This window comes from Ovis canadensis, chromosome 19 (assembly GCF_042477335.2).
Source record: "Ovis canadensis isolate MfBH-ARS-UI-01 breed Bighorn chromosome 19, ARS-UI_OviCan_v2, whole genome shotgun sequence".
NCBI classification, from domain to species: Eukaryota; Metazoa; Chordata; class Mammalia; order Artiodactyla; family Bovidae; genus Ovis; species Ovis canadensis.
In genome coordinates, this window is record NC_091263.1 from 26,239,835 (window position 1) to 26,259,482 (window position 19,648).

The 19,648-nt window shown below is 41.9% G+C and overlaps 1 protein-coding gene across 1 annotated transcript in view; it reads left to right on the plus strand.

The window, feature by feature from the left end:
* Window positions 1–2,358: 2,358 nt before the first annotated feature.
* OXSR1 (oxidative stress responsive kinase 1) overlaps window positions 2,359–19,648 on the plus strand; it is an 85,042-nt gene continuing 67,752 nt past the window's right edge. Inside the window, exon 1 of the mRNA XM_069561485.1 lies at window positions 2,359–2,808. Coding sequence (XP_069417586.1) covers window positions 2,739–2,808 — 70 coding nt within the window. The 5' untranslated portion in view covers window positions 2,359–2,738. The remainder of the gene's footprint in view (window positions 2,809–19,648) is intronic.

The window sequence follows — 19,648 nt, forward strand, 5'->3', positions numbered from 1 at the left end:
TTTTAAGTCAGTAGCTCCTTTTCACTGGGGAAAAAGAGAAGGGGAAAAGGTGGTCAAATTTCTCCCTGAAGGAGAAATTATTCTGCATACAAGCTAAAGGTGTGAAAAAAACACAAAACCCCCACAAACCTTCTGAAGGCTGTTCATGGTCCATAAGACCAATAAACCCAAGTTAAGAATCACTGGCTTATGGATCTTTCTATTAGACAAATCTTGAGATCTCTAATCTTTATCATCATATTTAGCTCCTGATAGATCTGATCCCCAACCTTCAGTTCAGTTCAGTTCAGTCGCTCAGTCGAGTCTGACTCTTCGTGACCCCATTAATCACAGCACACCAGGCCTCCCTGTCCATCACCAACTCCCGGAGTTCACTTAAACTCATGTCCATCAGGTCAGTGATGCCATCCAGCCATCTCATCCTCTGTTGTCCCCTTCTCCTCCTGCCCCCAATCCCTCCTAGCACCCGGGTCTTTTCCAATGAGTCAACTCTTTGCATGAGGTGGCCAAAGTATCGGAGTTTCAGCTTCAGCATCAGTCCTTCCAATGAACATCCAGAACTGATCTCCTTTAGATGGACTGGTTGGATCTCCTTGCAGTCCAAGGGACTCTCAAGAGTCTTCTCCAACACCACAGTTCAAAAGCATCAATTCTTCGGCGCTCAGCTTTCTTCACAGTCCAACTCTCAGACATACATGACCACTGGAAAAACCACAGCCTTGACTAGATGGACCTTTGTTGGCAAAGTAATACCTCTGCTTTTGAATATGTTATCTAGGTTGGTCATAACTTTTCTTCCAAGGAGTAAGCCTCTTTCAATTTCATGGCTGCAATCACCATCTGCAGTGATTTTGGAGACCCCCAAAATAAAGTCTGACACTGTTTCCACTGTTTCCCCATCTATTTCCCATGAAGTGATGGGACCAAATGCCACGATCTTAGTTTTCTGAATGTTGAGCTTTAAGCCAAATTTTTCACTCTCTTCTTTCACTCCCATCCTTCTTCTCTCTGCCAAAAGAAAAATGCAACACACGGCAATAAAGGTGTCAGTAGTCAATGGCTGAAACGAATCTTTATAGGAATGCCTGTGCTACGCTTTCAAACTTGGAAACTCTGGCACTTCTCTGCGACTGGGATATTCTAGCCTCTCAATTTACACCTGTTTTATATCATATTAACTTTGCAGGATCCCCTCCCAAAACATTCTCTAATCCCTCCAAGAATGTGGAAACGTGCTAACGTGGTGGCCGCAGCTCATAGCTGACTGCTTTGGCTTCGTGGTCGCTGGATTTCCTGCACAGGGCTTCCGGTGCCTGGAAGGGCTTGGGTGAAGATGTCTTTCATAATGACTGCTATTGATCTGAAAGACATCCAACTGAGACGACTTTCAAACCTAGACCAATCCACGTGGCTACTCTTCACTCCATTTTACCAAAGGCTTTCAGTTTCATCTTATTGACTTCCCCAAATGACCTAAGTGGACAACCTGAGAAAAACTGAAGTTCAATGACGTCACACAAAAGCCAAGGCTTTGACGTGACCTCAAATCTGATGGGCCAAATAGCTCTAGCTTAATGGCCCCAGTTGCCTCAGGGGAAAAACTGCAACCTTCCAAGGCCCCGAGACAGGTGATCATTTGAGCTTCAAAGCTGAGAATGGATAGAACACCTTCCCTATCCTGTAAGGTTACAGGGAAGGCCGAGCCGGGCGCTGTAGAAATAACTTCCGCCTAAAAAAAATTGTCGTCACGGGGCGCGCTTCCGGTTCCACTCTGTCCCGTGGACCGAGACTTTTTATTCCAATTGGCAGTCGTCCACACCCCAAGGCTACCCCACCCAGCTGCTCCCTCGGGTTTTTCCACACCCTGCGGGGCCGTGTGCACGTCTCGAGGGTGTGACGGTTACGTGGCGACGTCACTTGGGAGAACGGTGCAAAGCGAGTAGCGTAACCGTGATCTTGCAGGACCGGAGCCTTGTCGCGGAACAGCGCGCCTAGCGCGTGGAGGCGGGACTAACTTATGACTGACGTCCACACACACTTACTGCCGTTCTGATTCCTTCTCAAATAAGCCAATGAATGCGACGACGGAGACGGCAACGTGCCCTCGCCGCCAGAAGTGGCTCCGCCCCCTCCACTAGGCTGCCCTTTGGTCGCCATGTTTAGTGTGGCTACTGCCTCTGCTACTTTCGGCTCTTTTCTGGCTTTCCGATGCCCTTGCTGAACTTCTTTCAAAGTATTTCTTCCCTTCCACCATCAAATTCGTCTTCCTCGGGCTTTCTTCTTGCTCGCTGTTTATCCAGCCACACTTAAAATGGCAGCTGGAGGCGGGGCAGAGGTGGGGGGCATGCCCGACGTGGTGACGTCAGCGCGCTGCGTGTCGGCAGGTGGAGGGAGAAGGGAAAGTTTGGCCAGTGCGTGGGGCTGAGGTGGAGGGCGGGACAGAGGGGCTGGGCCCAGGCGAAGCTCTTGTCGCTGCTGCTGTGGAGGCCGAAGCCGGGACCTGGGCCGGGGAGGGGTGTGCCGGCCGCAGAGGAGCAAAGAGGCGAGGTTCGCGGGTGCTTCGAGCCCCCCACCGCTCTGCCGCGCGGCCACCCAGCGCCAGGCGCCGTCCGACCCGTGGCTGTTCGCTAGGCGGTTGGTGGGGGCGCGGCGGCAGCGGTTGGGGGTGGGGAGAGGCGCGGCGAGGAGAAGAGAGAGGTCAGTGAGTTTGCGGGAAGACCGAGTGTCGTGCCGCCGTCATGACCGAGGACTCCAGTGCCCTGCCCTGGTCCATCAACAGGGACGATTACGAGCTGCAGGAGGTGATAGGTGAGAGCTGGCGCCGCGGAGGAGGGAGGCGCCGCGCTGGGCGGCGGGTGACGCGCCGGAACGTGGGGTCCCGCGGGAGCTCGGGGAGCGCAGGACTCTCAGATATTCGTGGGCGCTCGAGTGGCCCGGGGGTTGGTAGGGCGCGTGGTGAGGCTCGGGGTTTGTGCAGCTCCTGCAAGGCGTGGAGGGGATTTTGAGAGGCGCGCCTGTGCGGCGAGGTGGGGTGGGGTCTGGGAGGCTCGTCAGAGATTTGTGTGGCGACAGATGTTTGAACCTGAGCCACAGATGTGTCTGAGACAAAAAAGAAAAGTGAAGATGTGGGACAGGCTTTTACAAGGCTTTGCGAGGAATGGGGTATTGCAGTTGGGGGCTAGGTCATCTATTTGTGGGGTGATAGATTAGGGTGTTTCTGTTCAGTCCTGCATCCGCGTGAGAACCCGCACGAAGTGCCAGGCATGGCTCGGGTGGAACTGGGGAGCCTCTCCAGGTGAAGCTGCAGGTAAGGCACTGAGCGACGTAGACCAACTTAGGACTGCTTGGAATTGACTTGCCAGCCAGGGAGGTAGATCTAAGTAGGCAAATAAAAAGAATTACAGGTTTTGGCAGGTGCTAGCAAGGGAACAAGCAAGATGTTCTGAGAGACCTAGTTGGGGCCATTTCAAGGAAGATGCTTTTTCTGAGGTGTTCACATGTAAGGTGAGCTCTGAAGGATGAGAAAGAGTCTTGAGGGCCAAGGGAAGATTGTTCCTTACTGAGAAATGAGGAAATGCAAAGGCCCCAGAGAAGGGAAAAAGCTTGATATGTTTTAGGACCCGAAAGAAGACTGGTAAGGTTAGAAAGGTAAGAGAGGAGCCAAATTTTAGGGACCTTCTCAGCCAAAGTGAGTGTTTTGAAATTTTAAGTGTTTTGGAAGGCTTCAAGCAGAGACATGATAAGATCCAACGGTGGTTGAGTGTGGAATGGATTTGAAGGGGGTCTGGGAATACCAGCTGGCAGAGATCGCAGCTTGCACAAACATGAATAGTAATTATCAGAGAGGCACAGTGACTGGGGGAGGGTGGGGACTGGGGATAAGGGGAGTATTTGTCGGACAACAATAATCTAGTGATCTTAGAAATCAAAAGGGAGTGGGTTTAGCTAAACAGAAGCTCGAGTCAGCGAACATCAGCGGACCCCTGTGTATTGGAGGAAGAAGATTGTCTGCTTTGCTTTCAGATCAGCATCCTGTCCTAAATTAGTTTTGTAGCAAAGAGTGGCTGAAAACTCCTTAGCTGTCTTGGGGGTTGGGGAGAGTGAGTGTTTATTGCATTGTGTCAGTGTTTAGAGAAACTTTGTCACATTTCTTTCTTTTTTTTTCTCCCACTTGCTTCTTGTATCAAAACAAATCTGGGGTAAGATTTATGTGAAGACATCCAGTCTTTTTCCTTAAGCCGCTTCATGGATCTGGTCCTTACTGTGTGCCGCATCTTTGGTGTGTACTGGTTCATTCTAAAAACTGTTTCTGAGTACCTCCATTAGAGTTTCATACTGAAAAAAGGGATTAAGTGGGAGATTCCAAAACGATGTCTAAAAAAGCAAGGAAAAGGGGTCTCTGTCATTTTAGAAGAGGAATTTTGCTTTCCCTTTCCAGTAAGGTGTACATCTTTCTAGGGTGGAGAGTAGCATTGTGGTTGTTAATGCTTTTGGTATTCAGGTGGCACAAGGCTCTAGAGCTTTAGAAACTTATTGATTTGCTATTCTCAGACCAATAGGGTGTCTGTGAGTGAGCAAAAGGGAGGCTCAGCCCTCTGGGGTAGGGTTAGTCATCATCTCCAAAAGTTAAGAACTCTCAGGTGATTTGACCACTTTATTTTTAAAAACAACTTTACTCAGATATAATTTCACCCATTTTTTTTTAGTATAAAATTAACCCATTTTAAAGTGTAAAATTAAATGATTTGAATAAATGTATTGTGGTGCACCAATCAGTATAATCCAGTTTTAGAATATTTTCATCACCCCATTGAGATCCCTCATGCCTGTTTACAATTAATCCCTGTTCCTATCCCCAATTTCAGGCAATCGCAAAACTTTCCAACTCCATAGATTTGCCTTTTCTGGACATGTCATGTCGATGGGATTGTATAATATATAGTGTTTTGTGTTTTGCTTCATTCGCATAGCATAACATTTTTTCATTTTAAAAACAATTTGTATACCATAAAATCCACCTGTTTTAACTGTACAGTACTATCGTTTTTTTTAGTAAATTTACAGAGTTGTTCAGTCATCACCACAATCCAATTTTAGAACATTTCCATCATTCCAAAAAGATGCCTCATGTCCATTTGCAGTCACTCCCTGTTTCCACCCCCTGCCGAAGGCAACCACAAATCTACTTTCTGTCTCTATAGATTTGTCTTTCCTGGACATTTTCCCATAAATATGATCATATAATACGTGATCTTTTGTGTTTGGTTTCTTTTACTTGGTGTAATGTTTTTTGAGGTTCATCCATATTGCTGCCTGTGTTAGTACATTATTCCCTTTTATTGGATACCTTTTGATGGACACTAGATTGCTCCCGCCTTTTGCCTATTTTGAATAATATTGCTGTGAGCATTTTGTATCAAATCTTCAGGTGAACATGTTACATTTTTCTTGAGTGGAATTGCTGGGTCATATGATAGATTTATTATATGTTTAACTTTTTAAGGAACAAATTTTAAAGTGACTGTGCCATTTTACATTCCCTTCAGCTATGAATGAAGATCCCTTTTCTCTGCATCTTTGCCAGCATTTGTTGTCTGTCTTTTTGATTAAAGCCGTCTTAGTGGATGTGAAGTATATCTGATTGTGGTTTTGTTTTGCATTTCCCTACTGACTAATGATGGAGAGCATCTTTTCATGTGCTGATTTATTAGCTTTTCATGTCTCTTCTTTGGTGAAACATCTATTCCAATCATTTTCCCGCTTGGGTTGTCCACTGGGTGGTTCTCTTCTCATTAAATTATAGAGGCAAGTGTGAGTGTTAAGTGTCTATTCATTCTGGATATGAGTCCTTCACCTGATACACGATTTCAGATATTTACTCTCAGTCTTTCCATTTCTTTGGTAAGGTGGGACAGCAGGGGGTCGGGACTTGCTGGATCTTAGTTCTCTGACCAGAGATCCAGCGCCGCTCATGGGCAGTGAAAGAGCCAAGTCCTAAGCACTGGACCACCTGGGAATTCCCTTATTAGAGCATTCCCCGCCCCCCCCCCCCCAATTTTATCATTTTCTTAATGGTGTCTGCTAAAGCATGGAAGTTTTGAATTTTGATAGAGATTACTGATTGTGCTTTTGGTCTTGTATCTAAGAAATCTTAACCAACCCAACATCACAAACATGTTTTTCCTATGTTTTCTTCTAAGTGTTATAGTTTTAGCCCTTAAATTTAGTCCTCTGATGTATTTTGAGTTAAGTGTTTTGTAAGGCATGAGGTAAGGTTTTACAGATAAAGACGCGTGCGTGCATGCTCGATCACTCAGTCGTGTGACCCCGGGGACTGTAGCCCCCGCAGGCTCCTCTGTCCATGGTGTTCTCCAGGCAAGAATACTGAAGTGGGTTGCCATTTCTTCCTCCAGGGGATCTTCCCAACCCAGAGATCAAACCCAGGTCTCCCACATTGCAGGCAGATTTGTTACAGTATGAGCCACAATGGAAGACTTAGAGATATTATAAAAGTGCAGGAGATGCAGGAATTGAACCTGCATCTCCTGTGTTGGCAGGCAGATTCTTTAACCACTGAGCCACCTGGGAAGCCCAAAGACACAGACATAGAAAGGTTAAATGGCCTGTCCAAAGTCAGAACTAGTTAGGGGCACAGTCAGTACTGGTGTCCAGCTATTGCCTAATCCAGGATTCTTGTCCTTGCATCTGCATTTTGATTGATTTTTGGAAGTAACTGAAAGATGGTGGTCATTGTCCCACCTTAAAGGAAATATCCTTATAATGGGGAAAAAAAAAAAACTTGGAGCAGATTTTTTTTGTAGATAACCCTTTTAGTTAGATTTATTCTCTTTTGCATATCCTTTTGTCATTTTTAAAGTGTTCTTTTTCTTGCTAATAAGTTCCTGCTACTGCTAAGTCGCCTCAGTCGTGTCCGACTCTGTGCGACCCCATAGACGGCTGCCCACCAGGCTCCTCCATCCATGGGATTTTCCAGGCAAGAGTACTGGAGTGGGGTGCCATCGCCTTCTCTGAATAAGTTCCCAGAAGCTCCTAAGGTACTTCCACTCCACTCTTCACACACTGTGTCTCACTTTATCTTCTCAAAAGGGAGGAAAAAAAGTTTTTCCTTGAACTACAGCTTAGTGCAAGCAGCAGGGGCCAGTAAAGCTGCACAGTTATTCTAACTTTGCTTCATGCTGAAATGTTTGAAACACAGTATTTTGTAATAAGCTGTAAGTAATTTTCAAAATGAATTTTTGTAATTTCTCCAGATTATACTCTTTTTTTCAGGAAACAAATGATCAAAGTCTGGAAAAAAAGGCTTGAGGGAATCTTTTGAATATCTGTTTTCAAAGATTGTATTTTAAGGAAATAATATAATGGTGTCTCCTTTCTTATCAAAATACATATTTATTTGAACTATATAATTTTTTTTGCATGTGCTTCTTAGAGCTGTATTTGTGGGGTTAGTTTCTCGTGCTGTTTTGTCCTCTCATTTTTTAGCAAAATCCTATAGAGCAAAGAAAATTCCCTTCCTAGAACATAATAAAAAAGTGTATAGGTTGGGAATTCAAAGGACTTCCTTTTAAAAAATTCTGTTATCTGAAGCCTGTTTTGGCGAGAGTCTGAAGTTCTTGAGTATGATTACTGGTGAAAGATGTGCCTTGGTCTCACAGTAGTCGTTCACCTTCTCAGTGTTTCTGCGCTCCTTCCTGGTCTCTGCTGTTGCATTAGAATTTCTGGCCAGGAGTTCTTGATGTGTGTTGAAGCAACTGAAGAGTATGGACTTTGGGGTTAGACTGACCTGGAATTCAAATCCTGGCTTTAGCTCTTGTTACCTATCTGATCTTGGGCAATTTATTGGTTTTGGTTTCCGGTTTTTGTCTGTAAAATGGGGATAGTAGTACATTTGTCATTGGGTCTGTTGTATGGAATTACAAGTGTAATTGTTTATAGGAAGCTTTTAGCTCATATTTATTACTCCATACTGATGATTGTTATCCCTTTTTTTCTCCTTCTTCTATTTCTTACTTTTGGTACTGCCATAAAATGTGAAATATCTCATGATTTGAAATCCTCTAACACTTGTAATTTTGTAGTATTTTGAATCTGTTCTCATGTTTATTGGAACATCACTGCATCTTTTTTTTCTTACTTCCAGATCTCATTCAAGTTTAGATCGCTTTGGGGATTTATTCTGGACATGGTAGTACAGCTGTGTAAGGCCCTGGATTGCCCACAGTACAATATAGTGGCAAAGTGGGAAATCAGTCTGACAAGAGCTTTGCCATGTTGCTTTTGTTATCATGCATTTTGAAAAACCTCAATAAATATTTAGTGTTTACCTCAGCCTAGGTTCAGAAAATTGTTCTTTAAGATCTGTTTTTAGTAAGGTGTGATTCACCAACCTCTGATACTTTGGTGAAGGCATCCCACTAAGTTTATTCTCTACCACCTCCCCGCCTTTTACATTTTCATCAGTTGTTCACTAGCTACACATTTGATGTCTAAAGTATCAGTTACCAAGTACAGATTGCGGGATCCCACCCCTAGCTCCTCCATTAATGTGAAAGACATTATGTTCTGTTGATAGAGTGATGTTTAATGGTTAGTGTATTTTCTCCCCTGATTGGAAGACTTCACTATGATAACATTGTCAGGAAGCCACATGGAGCTAACAACCTCATAGGGTTGTATCAAACAGGGATTGCATTTGACTCTCTGTAATGGAAAACAAATAGTAGTGGCTTAGTAAAATACTTTTTTGACTCCTTTATATGACAAGAAAACTGAAGTGGCAAGCCTGGGTACCATGAGGCACCCAGACTCCTGGTTTTTCACTCCACTTCACTTAGCACTGGACTTGCATTCTCAGAGTTGCAAGATAGTTGTTCCACCCCTAGCCTGTGCTTGTGTTCCAGACCAGAAGAATATGGAGAAAGGACAGAGTCACGTGACAGCTCAGGTGGTTCCCTTTCAAAGGGCTTTCTTTCCTGGAAGCCTTACTCAGTGACTTACATTTCCATTTTATTGGACAGACTGTGTCATTTGGCCATTTGCAAATGAAATGATGCTTTTTATCCAAGCACATTATTATTTCAGACAAAGTAGGTCAAAGTTCTGTTATTAAAGAAGGGAAAATTGTATGTTGGATAGGCAACTAAAAGTGTTGGCCTCGTGTTTTTTTGTTTTTGTTTTTTTCAAATTAAAATAGTTAAATAAGACATTGCAAGTAAATAATTTAACCTGACACAAAATAATCAGTTAATAAATGTTAGCTTTAATCTGAAGAGACAGTTGCCTACCAGTTAAGAGCATGGTGTTGAAACATCATGTAGTTCTGGTTTCTAGGCCCTTCTGTGCCCCTCAGTAATTAATGACCTGTCTTACCTTTGTTTGTCTTGCTTTGTAAGATCAATAATACCTAACTCATGGAATTATTGTGAGAATTAGATGGGAAAAAAATGCAAGTAGAGTGCTCAGCATAGTATTTGGCACACAAAGTAAGAGCTCAGTAAACGTTAACCAGTGCTTATGACGGTAATGATGAGGTAACAGCCCTGAAATCTTTGTATGGAGAACGAGCATGATTTTTATGATATTTTTGTGTTTATTCTGCCTCAACTGAGCAGATTTTTTTCTTTAAAGTGTATGCTACTACTCAATTGACTAATCCATTCACCAAATATTTACTGACTTCCTTTTGTGTGTTAGACACTATTTTGGATGCTAGAGATAACAGCAGCAAAGCAGACAGAAATCCCTTCTTTTATGGACTTTATAATCTGGTGATGATGAAGAACAAATAAAAGTAGGGGAAGGGATGGGAACCCCTGGGGATAGAGATGAGTTTTAAGTAGGTCAAGGAAAGCTTTCCTGAGACAGTAACATTTGCAGAAAGACGTGAAGGAGGTGGCGAAGCGAGCGTTGTGATTATCTGCAGGAAGTTTGTTGCAAGCAGAGGGACCAGCAGGAGCCAAGTCTTGGAGAAGGAGCACGCTTCTGTGACTAAGGAGTAAGGAGACAGGGGTGGCTGGAGCAGAGGGGAACAGGGCTGAAGGGATCCGGAGAGTAAGGTGGTAGGAATGGGTGGGCCTGGCTGTCAGATGGTGTGAAGCCTAGTAAGTCCTGGCTTTTGCTTCACATACAGTTTTAAAAGGATTACCTAGGCTGCGAGGTGGAAAATAGTTTTGTGAGGGTATAGGAGTGGAAGGGGAGGTTATCTGGGGGAGAGAGGTAGTAATGGAGGTGATGAGAAGCGGTAAGATGCTGGTATAATATATTTTGAAGTTAGAGATATGCCTTTGAATTAGATATGAGAAGTATCCAAGATTTTTTGGCAGGAGCATCGGGAGAGATGGGGTTACTATCCATTGAGATAGAGATCACCAGAGTAAACAAGAGAGATGATTCATTGTAAAACCATCAGGCTTCTTGAATAATTACTCAGAGCATATGGCAAAGCGACTTTATTTTTATCTTTGTATGGAGAACAAACATGATTTTTATGATAATGACTGCCCTTACAGGTGTTTCTGTAAAGGAGTTTTAATTTTCACTATGACTCTGACAAGAGGGCTAATTGAGAAAAAAGCTTACAAAATTGTATATTCTTGTGCTTCCCATGGTTCAGGTGAAAACGCCTTAGTCATCTTTCAGAATGACCAGCCTGGACTAGCTCTTTAGTGGCTGTGTAAACCCTTACTAAAAAATACTTAAAATCTTTATAATACATATCTGTTATAGTGATGTTTGGTCAGAATTTTGGGGGGGGGAAATATCTGCAGTTGATTTGGTTCATTTGATTTATTTTTTCCTCACAGGTAGGAATAAGTCCACATTTTCGCTTACTCTTTATTTCAGGATCTAGTTAAGTGGAGAGATACTGGAACTAAATTTTTTTAGTTCCCCTCATGCCTTTGGGCACTTCCTTTTCTGTCTCAAGGGATAACAGTACCCAGTTTGAAGGATTTCAGAAGAAAGCTAGTCATGATTTTGCACTCTGATCCATTCTGGTATGTAACGTACTCTAATGCAGCAGGTAAAGAGTCAGCTCGGAGAGGACGGAAGAGTGGAAGAGTGGGGACCTGGGGGATGGTGTGTGGAGGGTGGGCAATATATAGAAATAGTCAACTTCTGAATTAGGATGCTTTATTGGAAATGGTGTTACATTGTTTTACAATTATTTCCCATTATATTATTCTTCATATTAGGCCATTCCTTTTTGAGGGCATTAGAACAGTAACTTTCACACATTGGCTAAACCATTCCTATCAGATAGCATTTACATATTTGCGTATGTATTTACACTGAGACAAAAGTTTTACAAGATAATATTTGCGTTTTAATTTTATTGAAGTATAGTTGATAGATGATATTTACTTTTATTATGTGCAATATGGACTTCCCTGGTAGCTCTGCTGGTAAAGAATCCACCTGCAATACAGGGGAGCCCGGTTCAATTCCTGGATTGGGAAGATCCCGTGAAGAAGGGATAGGCTACGCATTCCAGTATTCTTGGGCTTCCCTGGTGGCTCAGATGGTAAAGAATCCACCTTCGATGTGGGAGACCTGGGTTTGATCCTGGGTTGGGAAGATTCCCTGGAGGAGGGCATGGCAACCCACTCCAGTATTCTTGCCTGGAGAATCCGCACTGACAGAGGAGCCTGGCGGGCTACAGGCCATGGGGTCGGCAAGAGTCGGACACAGCTGAGTGACTAAGCACACACATGTGCAGTATGTCCTGATGGTTTCTAATTTGATTCTGCTTAAGAAAAAATGGTGGTTGAAATCCAGTAAGTTGACTTAAGGTTTGAAAAATGAAGGAACCTGCTCTAAAGAAGAGAAAGAGAAAATAGGTATCGCATGGTACTTACATTATGAAAATGCAAATTTGAGTAGAATGTGTCTTATAAAATTCAACATGCTTTCAATATTTTTCTTCCCTATGCCTTCTTTTGTCAACGTTTTGGTGAAATTACCTTTTTATTTGGAAAGAAGATGAGAGAATGGAGAGGAAGGAGGAAAGGTTTAATGATTTGTACAGTTTTTCTTTTTATTGTTTACAGTTCATCTCTATCCAAGGCTGTATGTGCAGGAGAACTGGTGATTAAAACATGGAAAAAACCTACAATTTAAATGGTATGGGTGAAAATGGGGAGTTGGTGAGGATAATTTATCCTCACATGTTTTGGTAAAGATTCACGTACTTTAGAAGCATAATAAACCTTCCCTATGCCAAATTCCCGGGGGGACACAGCTATGTTTTTTGACAGTTAAACGTCTAAGATGATAGGTAAATAAATGAATGATAATGACATTTATTGAACATTGCTTCACTTCATGCTTGCTAAGTCATTTCAGTCGTGTCTAACTCTTTGCAGTCACATGGACTGCAGCCCACCAGGCTCCTCTATCCATGGGATTCTCCAGGCAAGAACACTGGAGGGGGTTGCCTTGCCTTCTCCAGGGGATCTTCCCCTCCCAGGGATCAAACCTGTGTCTCTTAGGTTTCCTGAATCAGCAGACAGGCAGGTTCTTTACCACTAGCATTTCCAAGCATGTAGTCAGAGAACCCAGTTATTGTGCTAATGGCAGTGGAGCTAAAGTTTGAATCTAAGTGTGTTTTCCATGGAGCTTCCTGAAGTTCGGTGAGTTTTGAATTGTGCTTTAAAAGGAGGGTGAGGTGTGGATTAATATGTAGGGAACAAGGTGGATGACTTGCCCAGAGACATGGAGATGGGGATAAACTAAATTGCATCTGGGATATGGAAAGTAAATTAAAGTGTTGAACTGTCAGGAAGTATAGTATCAAGTAGTGGCTATGGTTTAGTAATCTGAGGGGTGATATTGTGCAAATGGAGTATGAAGATTATTAAGATTAACAGATGGATTGAAGCTTAGGCAGGTTTTTTTTTTGCTATCTGTGGAACTTACTCATAGCTAACTATATGTGTACTGTACTCGTTTGTGTGCATGCGTGTATGGTTCTGTGCAGTTTTATTACAGATGTATGGTTGTGTAACTACCACTAAATTCAAGATACAGAACTGTATTCCACCACACAGTCTCTTCAGGCTACCCCTTTAGAGCCATCCTAACCTGGCTACTCAGGCTTCCCAGGTGGAGCTAGTGGTAAAGAACCTGCATGCCAGTGCAGGAGACAGGAGAGACCTGCGTTCAATCCCTGGGTTGGGAAGATCCCCTGGAAGAGGTAATGGCAACCCACTCCACTGTTCTTGCCTAGAGAATCCTTATAGACAGAGGAGCCTGGCAGGCTACAGTCGACAGGGTCGCAAAGGGTCAGACACACGGAAGCAGGCACGCATGCACAACCTGTTTACCCACGTCCCTTATCCCTGACAACCACTAATCTATTCTCCATTGCTGATACTTTTGTTATTTCAAGAGTGTCATATAAATTGAGTCATAAAATATGTAACTTTGACGTTGGCTTCTTTCACTCAGTGTAATGCCCTTGAGGTCATCCAAGTAATTGTGTGTATCAACAGTTTGTTCATTTTTATTACTGAGTGGTATTCCTCTGTGTGAATGCACCATATGTTTAACCATTCTCCTATTAAAGGATATTTAGGTAGTTTCCAGTTTTTAGCTATTGTGAGTAAAGCTGCTGTGAATATTTATAAGCAAGTTCCTGTGTGAACATGTTTTAATTTATCTCAGATAAATACCAGGCATATAAATGCCAAATTGTACAAATTCTTTTTTTTTTTTTTTTTAGTTTTAAAAGAAATGGTCAAACTGTTTTCCAGAGTGGCTATACCATATTTTATATTTCCACCTAAAGTGCATGAATGATGCAGTTTTGCCACGTCATCAGCATTTGGTGTTATCACTTAAAAAAATTTTTTTAGGGCCTCCCTGGTAAAGAATTCACCTGCCAATGCAGGAAATACCTGATTCCTAATCAGGTTCGATCACTGATCTGGGAAGATCCCACATGCTGCAGAGCACCTAAGCCGATATGCCACAGCTGCTGAACTTGTGCTCTAGAGCCTGGGAGCCGGAACTCCCGAGCCCACATGCCACAGCTGCCGCAGCCCAAACGCCCCAGAGCCCATGCTCCGAAACAAGAGAGGCCACTGCAGCAGGAAGTCTGTGTACCACGGTGCACGGAATAGTGAAGAAAATGTAAAGTTGAGGTGGTAGAGAACCTGCGTGCCAATGCAGGAGACGTGAGAGACCTGGGTTTGATTCGTGGGTCGGGAAGACCCCCTGGAAGGGGACCTTTACTCACCGCAACTAGGGAAAAGCCCGAGCAGCAGTGACGATCCAGCACAGCCAAAAGTAAATTAATGAAACGTTTTAAGAAATTTTGCTTTAGCCATTCTGTTAGGTTATCCCGTCTCTGTTGAATTGCTTTTGTACCTTTGTCAAAAATCACTGTGTTACATTTGTGGGAATCTATTTCTGGGTTCTCTGCTCTGACGTGTATGTGTGTCTGTATCTGTCCCTCTTCTTACACCAGACTATCTTGATTACTGTAACTATAGAATATGTCTTTAAATTGGTTTGTATGAATACTTCAACTTCATTCATCTTCTTTACTATTCTGTTAATTATTTGAGGGCCTTCCTTTTTCATATACATTTTAAAATGGGGGAAAAAAAAACCCCTTGGAGTAAGCTTGTCTATGTGTACAGAATACCTTGTGAGGATTTTAATAGGAATTTCATTAAACCTGTCAATTAGGAGAGTACTGACATCTTTACTACATTGATTTTTCTAACTCATGAACATGGTGTCTCTCCCAGTTATTTAGGTCTTTTTGTTTTCTTTGGTGTTTTATGATTTTTGGCCTACAGATCTTGTCCTTGTTTCATTTTGGGGGAACTTGTAAATGATTCTGTGTTTTAAGATTTTGGTTTTTACTTCGTTGTTAGTATCTAGAAATGCAGTTGATTTTTGTGGGTTGATCTTTTATCTTACAACCTTGCTAAGCCCTCTTATTAGTTCCAGAAGCGTTTCTTATGTGGACAGTCATGACCTCTACAAACAGGGACAGATTTATTTTTTTCTCATCTGAAAGTGAAAGTGTTAGTCACTTAGTTGTATGTAACTCTTTGTGACCTCATGGACTGAGACTCTCCAGACTCCTCTGTCCATGGAATACTCCGGGCAAGAATACTAGAGTGGGTTGCCATTTTCTTCTCCAGGTGATCTTCTGGACCCAGGGATTGAACTTGGGTCTCCTGCATTGCAGGCAGATTCTTTACCATCTGAGCCATCAGGGAAACCCAATCTAATCTGAATACCTTTTATTTCTTTTTCATGCTTTATTGTGTTGTCTAGGACTTCCAGATATATTGAATAAAAGTGATAAGAATGAACATCCTTGGGTTTTTCTCAATCTTAGAGGGAAGCCAGTCTTTCATCAGTATGTGTTAGCTGTAACTTTTTTCTGTAGGTGTTCTTTTTTTTTTTTTTTAACTTTATTTTACTTTACAATACTGTATTGGTTTTGCCATACATCAACATGAATCCACCACAGGTGTACATGAGTTCCCAATCCTGAACCCCCCGCCCACCTCCCTCCCTGTACCATCTGTAGGTGTTCTTTATGAGACTGAAGAAATTCCCCTCTATTCCTTGTTTACTGAGAGCTTTTTTTTAAAAATCATGAATGCTCTTGGATTTTTAAAAAATGTTTTTTGCGTCAGTGGATATGATCTTATGACTTCTTCTCTAGCCTGTTGATGTAGTGTATTACACTGTGTGCTTTTTGTTTGCTTTTAATATTACATCAAAGTAGCATACCTGGAATACTTAATACTCTATTGCTGGATTCAATTAGCTGATCTTTTCTTAAGGATTTTGCAGCTAAATTCATGAAAAGTATTTGTCTGAAGGTTTTTTTTTTTTTTTCTTGTGACATCTCTGTTTAGTTTTGGTGTTTGTAATACTGGCTTCATTAAATGAGCTGGAAAATATTCCTGCTTCTTCTAATTTTTCTAAGTTGTTGAATTATGAGTTAAAGTTGTTAGTAGTTGTTCTTTTTAAAAGAGATCAAGATATGTCACATAACATAAAACTAACCATTTTACTTCAAATGACCATTATATCTACTACTGTGAGCAAGAATCCCTTAGAAGAAATGGAGTAGTTCTTAGAGTCAATAAGAGTCGGAAATGCAGTACTTAGGTGCAGTCTCAAAAATGACAGAAACATCTTTGTTCATTTCCAAGGCAAACCATTCAATATCACAGTAATCCAAGTCTATCCCCCAACCGCTAATGCTGAAGAAGATGAAGTTGAATGGTTCTTTGAAGACCTACAAGACCTAGAACTAACATCAAAAAAAGATGTCCTTTTCATCATAGGAACCTGGAATGCGAAAGTAGGAAGATAAGGGATACCTGGAGTAACAGGCAAGTTTGGCCTTGGAATACAAAATAAAGCAGGGTAAAGCCTAAGAGTTTTTCCAAGAGAACTCACTGGTCATTGCAAACACCTTCTTCTGGCAACACAAGAGACGACTCTACACGTGGACGTCACTAGATGGTCAGTACTGAAATCAGATTGATTATATTCTTTGCAGCCAAAGATAGAGAAGCTCTATACAGTCAGCAAAAACAAGACTTGGGGCGACTGTGGCTCAGATCGTGAGCTCCTTATTGCAAAATTCAGACTTAACTTGAAGAAAGTAGGGGAAACCACTAGACAATTCAGGTATGACCTAAATCAAATCCCTTATGATTATACAGTGGAAATGACAGATAGATTCAAGGGATTAGATCTGATAGAGTGCCTGAAGAACTATGGATGGAGGTTCATGACATTGTACAGGAGGCAGTGATCAAGACCATCCCCGAGAAAAAGAAATGCAAAAAGGCAAAATGGTTGTCTGAGGAGATCTTACAAATAGCTGAGAAAAGAAAAGCGAAAGGCAAAGGAGAAAAGGAAAGATAAACCCATCTGAATGCAGAGTTCCAAAGAATAGCAAGGAGAGATAAGAAAGCCTTCCATGTGATCAGTGCAAAGAAATAGAGGAAAACAACAGAATGGGAAAGACTAGAGATCTCTTCAAGGAAATAAGAGATACCAAGGGAACATTTCATGCAAAGATGGGCTCGATAAAGGACAGAAATGGTATGGACTTAACAGAAGCAGAAGATATTAAGAAGAGGTGACAAGAATACACAGAAGAACTATACAAAACAGGTCAGGACCCAGATAACCACGATGGTGTGATCACTCACCTACAGTCAGGCATCCTGGAATGCGAAGTCAAGTGGGCCTTAGGAAGCATCTCTACGAACAAAGCTAGTGGAAGTGATGGAATTTCAGTTGAGCTATTTCATATCCTTTAAGATGATGCTATGAAAGTGCTGCACTCAGTATGCCAGCAAATTTGGAAAACTCAGCAGTGGCCACAGGACTGGAAAAGGTCAGTTTTTAATTCCAATCCCAAAGAAAGTCAGTGCCAAAGAATGTTCAAACTACTGCACAATTGCACTCATCTCACACACCAGCAAAGTAATGCTAAAAATTCTCCAAGCCAGGTTTCAACACTATGTGAACTGTGAACTTCAAGCTGGATTTAGAAAAGGCAGGGGACCAATTAAGATAAATAACTTAATTTAAAAAAAAAGGCAGGGGAATCAGAGATCAGATTGCCATCATCTATTGGATCACTGGAAAAGAAGAGAGTTCCAGGAAAACGTCTACGTCTGCTTTATTGACTGTGCCAAAGCCTTTGACTGTGTGGATCACAACAAACTCTGGAAAAATTCTTCAAGAGATGGGAATCCCAGACGACCTGACCTGCCTCCTCACAAATCTGTATGCAGGTCAAGAAGCAACAGTTAGAACCGGACATGGAACAATGAACTGGTTCCAGATTGGGAAAAGAGTACTGTCACCCTGCTTATTTAACTTATATGCAGAGTACATCATGCGAAATGCTGAGCTGGATGAAGCACAAGCTGGAATCAGGATTATCAGGAGAAATATCAATAATCTCAGATATGCAGATGACACCACCCTTATGGCAGAAAGTGAAGAAGAACTAAAGAGCCTCTTGATGAAAGTGAAAGAGGAGAGTGAAAAAGCTGGCTTAAAACTCAGCATTCAAAAAAACAAAGGTCATTGCATCCAGTCAATGAAAACAATGACAGACTATTTTCTTGGGCTCCAAAATCACTGAAGATAGTGACTGCAGCCATGAAATTAAAAGATGCTTGCACCTTGGAAGAAAAGCTATGACCAACCTAGAGAGTGTATTAAAAAGCAGAGACATTACTTTGACAACAAAGGTCTGTCTAGTCAAAGCTATGGTTTTTCCAGTAGTCCTGTATGGATGTGAGAGTTGGAATGTAAAGACAGGTAAGTACCGAAGAATTGATGCTTTTAAACTGTGGTGTTGGAGAAGACTCTTGAGAGTCCCTTGGATAGCAAGGAGATCAAACCAGTCAATCCTAAAGGAAATCAGTCCTGAATATTCATTGGAAGGACTGATGCTGAAGCTGAAACTCCAGTATTTTGGCCACCTGATGCAAAGAACTGACTCATTGGAAAAGACCCTGCCTGAATTTGGGAAAGATTGAAGGCAGGAGGAGAAGGGGATGACAGAGGATAAGACGGATAGCATCACTGACCTGATGGACATGAGTTTGAGCAAGCTCCAGGGATTGGTGATGGACAGGGAAGCCTGGTGTGTTGCAGTCCATGGGGTCGCAAAGAGTTGGACACAACTGAGCAAATGAACTGACTAAACCATTTCTAAGTGTAAAATTTAGTGTTTTTTTCTTTTTTAGTATATTTGCAGTGTTTTGCATTCATTTTCATTGTTTTATTCCAGATCATTTTCCTCACCCAGAAAGAAATCGTACCCATTAAGCAGTAACCTCCCATTCTCCTCTTCTCCTAACCTTTGGTAACCACTAATCTGTTTTCTGTGTTTATGGATTTGCCTGTTCTGGATATTTCATAGATACAGAGTCATAGAATATGTGGTTTTGTGGTTGCTTGTGTCACATGGTGTGTTTCCAGTGTCCGTGCCTGCTCCTTGGCTTACGGCCCCGTTACTCTGACCTTTGCTTTCATTGCTTCACCTTCTCTGACTTGACACTCCTGTGCCTCTTCAGTAAAGACTCTTGTGATTACAGTGGGCTCACTCAGATAATCTGGGATCATCTTTCCACCTTTATTTTAATTTAATAACATTTGCAAAGCCTTTTTGCCATTTATGGTACCATTTACTAGTCTCAAGGATTAGAATGTGGTTATCTTTGGAGAGGGGGTTGGTTAATTATTGTACCTACCACAGGGATTTTAGAGTTTTTACTATTATCCCACTTCTCCCTGAGGCGCTGTTCTTTTTTTTTTTTTTTTCAGTCTCTCTGTTTTAAATTGAATAAAACTATTGACTTTATCCTCAAGTTCACTAAATTTATCCTGTGTTATCTTCATTTTTTTATTGAGCTTCTCCAGGAAGGTTTTTTTTTTTAAATTTTGGAAATTATGTTTCAGTTGTGTAATTTCCAGTTGGTACTTAAAAAAAAAATAACTTCTCTTTCTTTGTAGAGATTTTTATATTTTTAATATTTGTTTTCAGATAATTCTTAACTGTTTATTGAAGCATTTGTGTGATGGCTGCTTTAAAATTCTTGTCAGAAATTCCAACTAG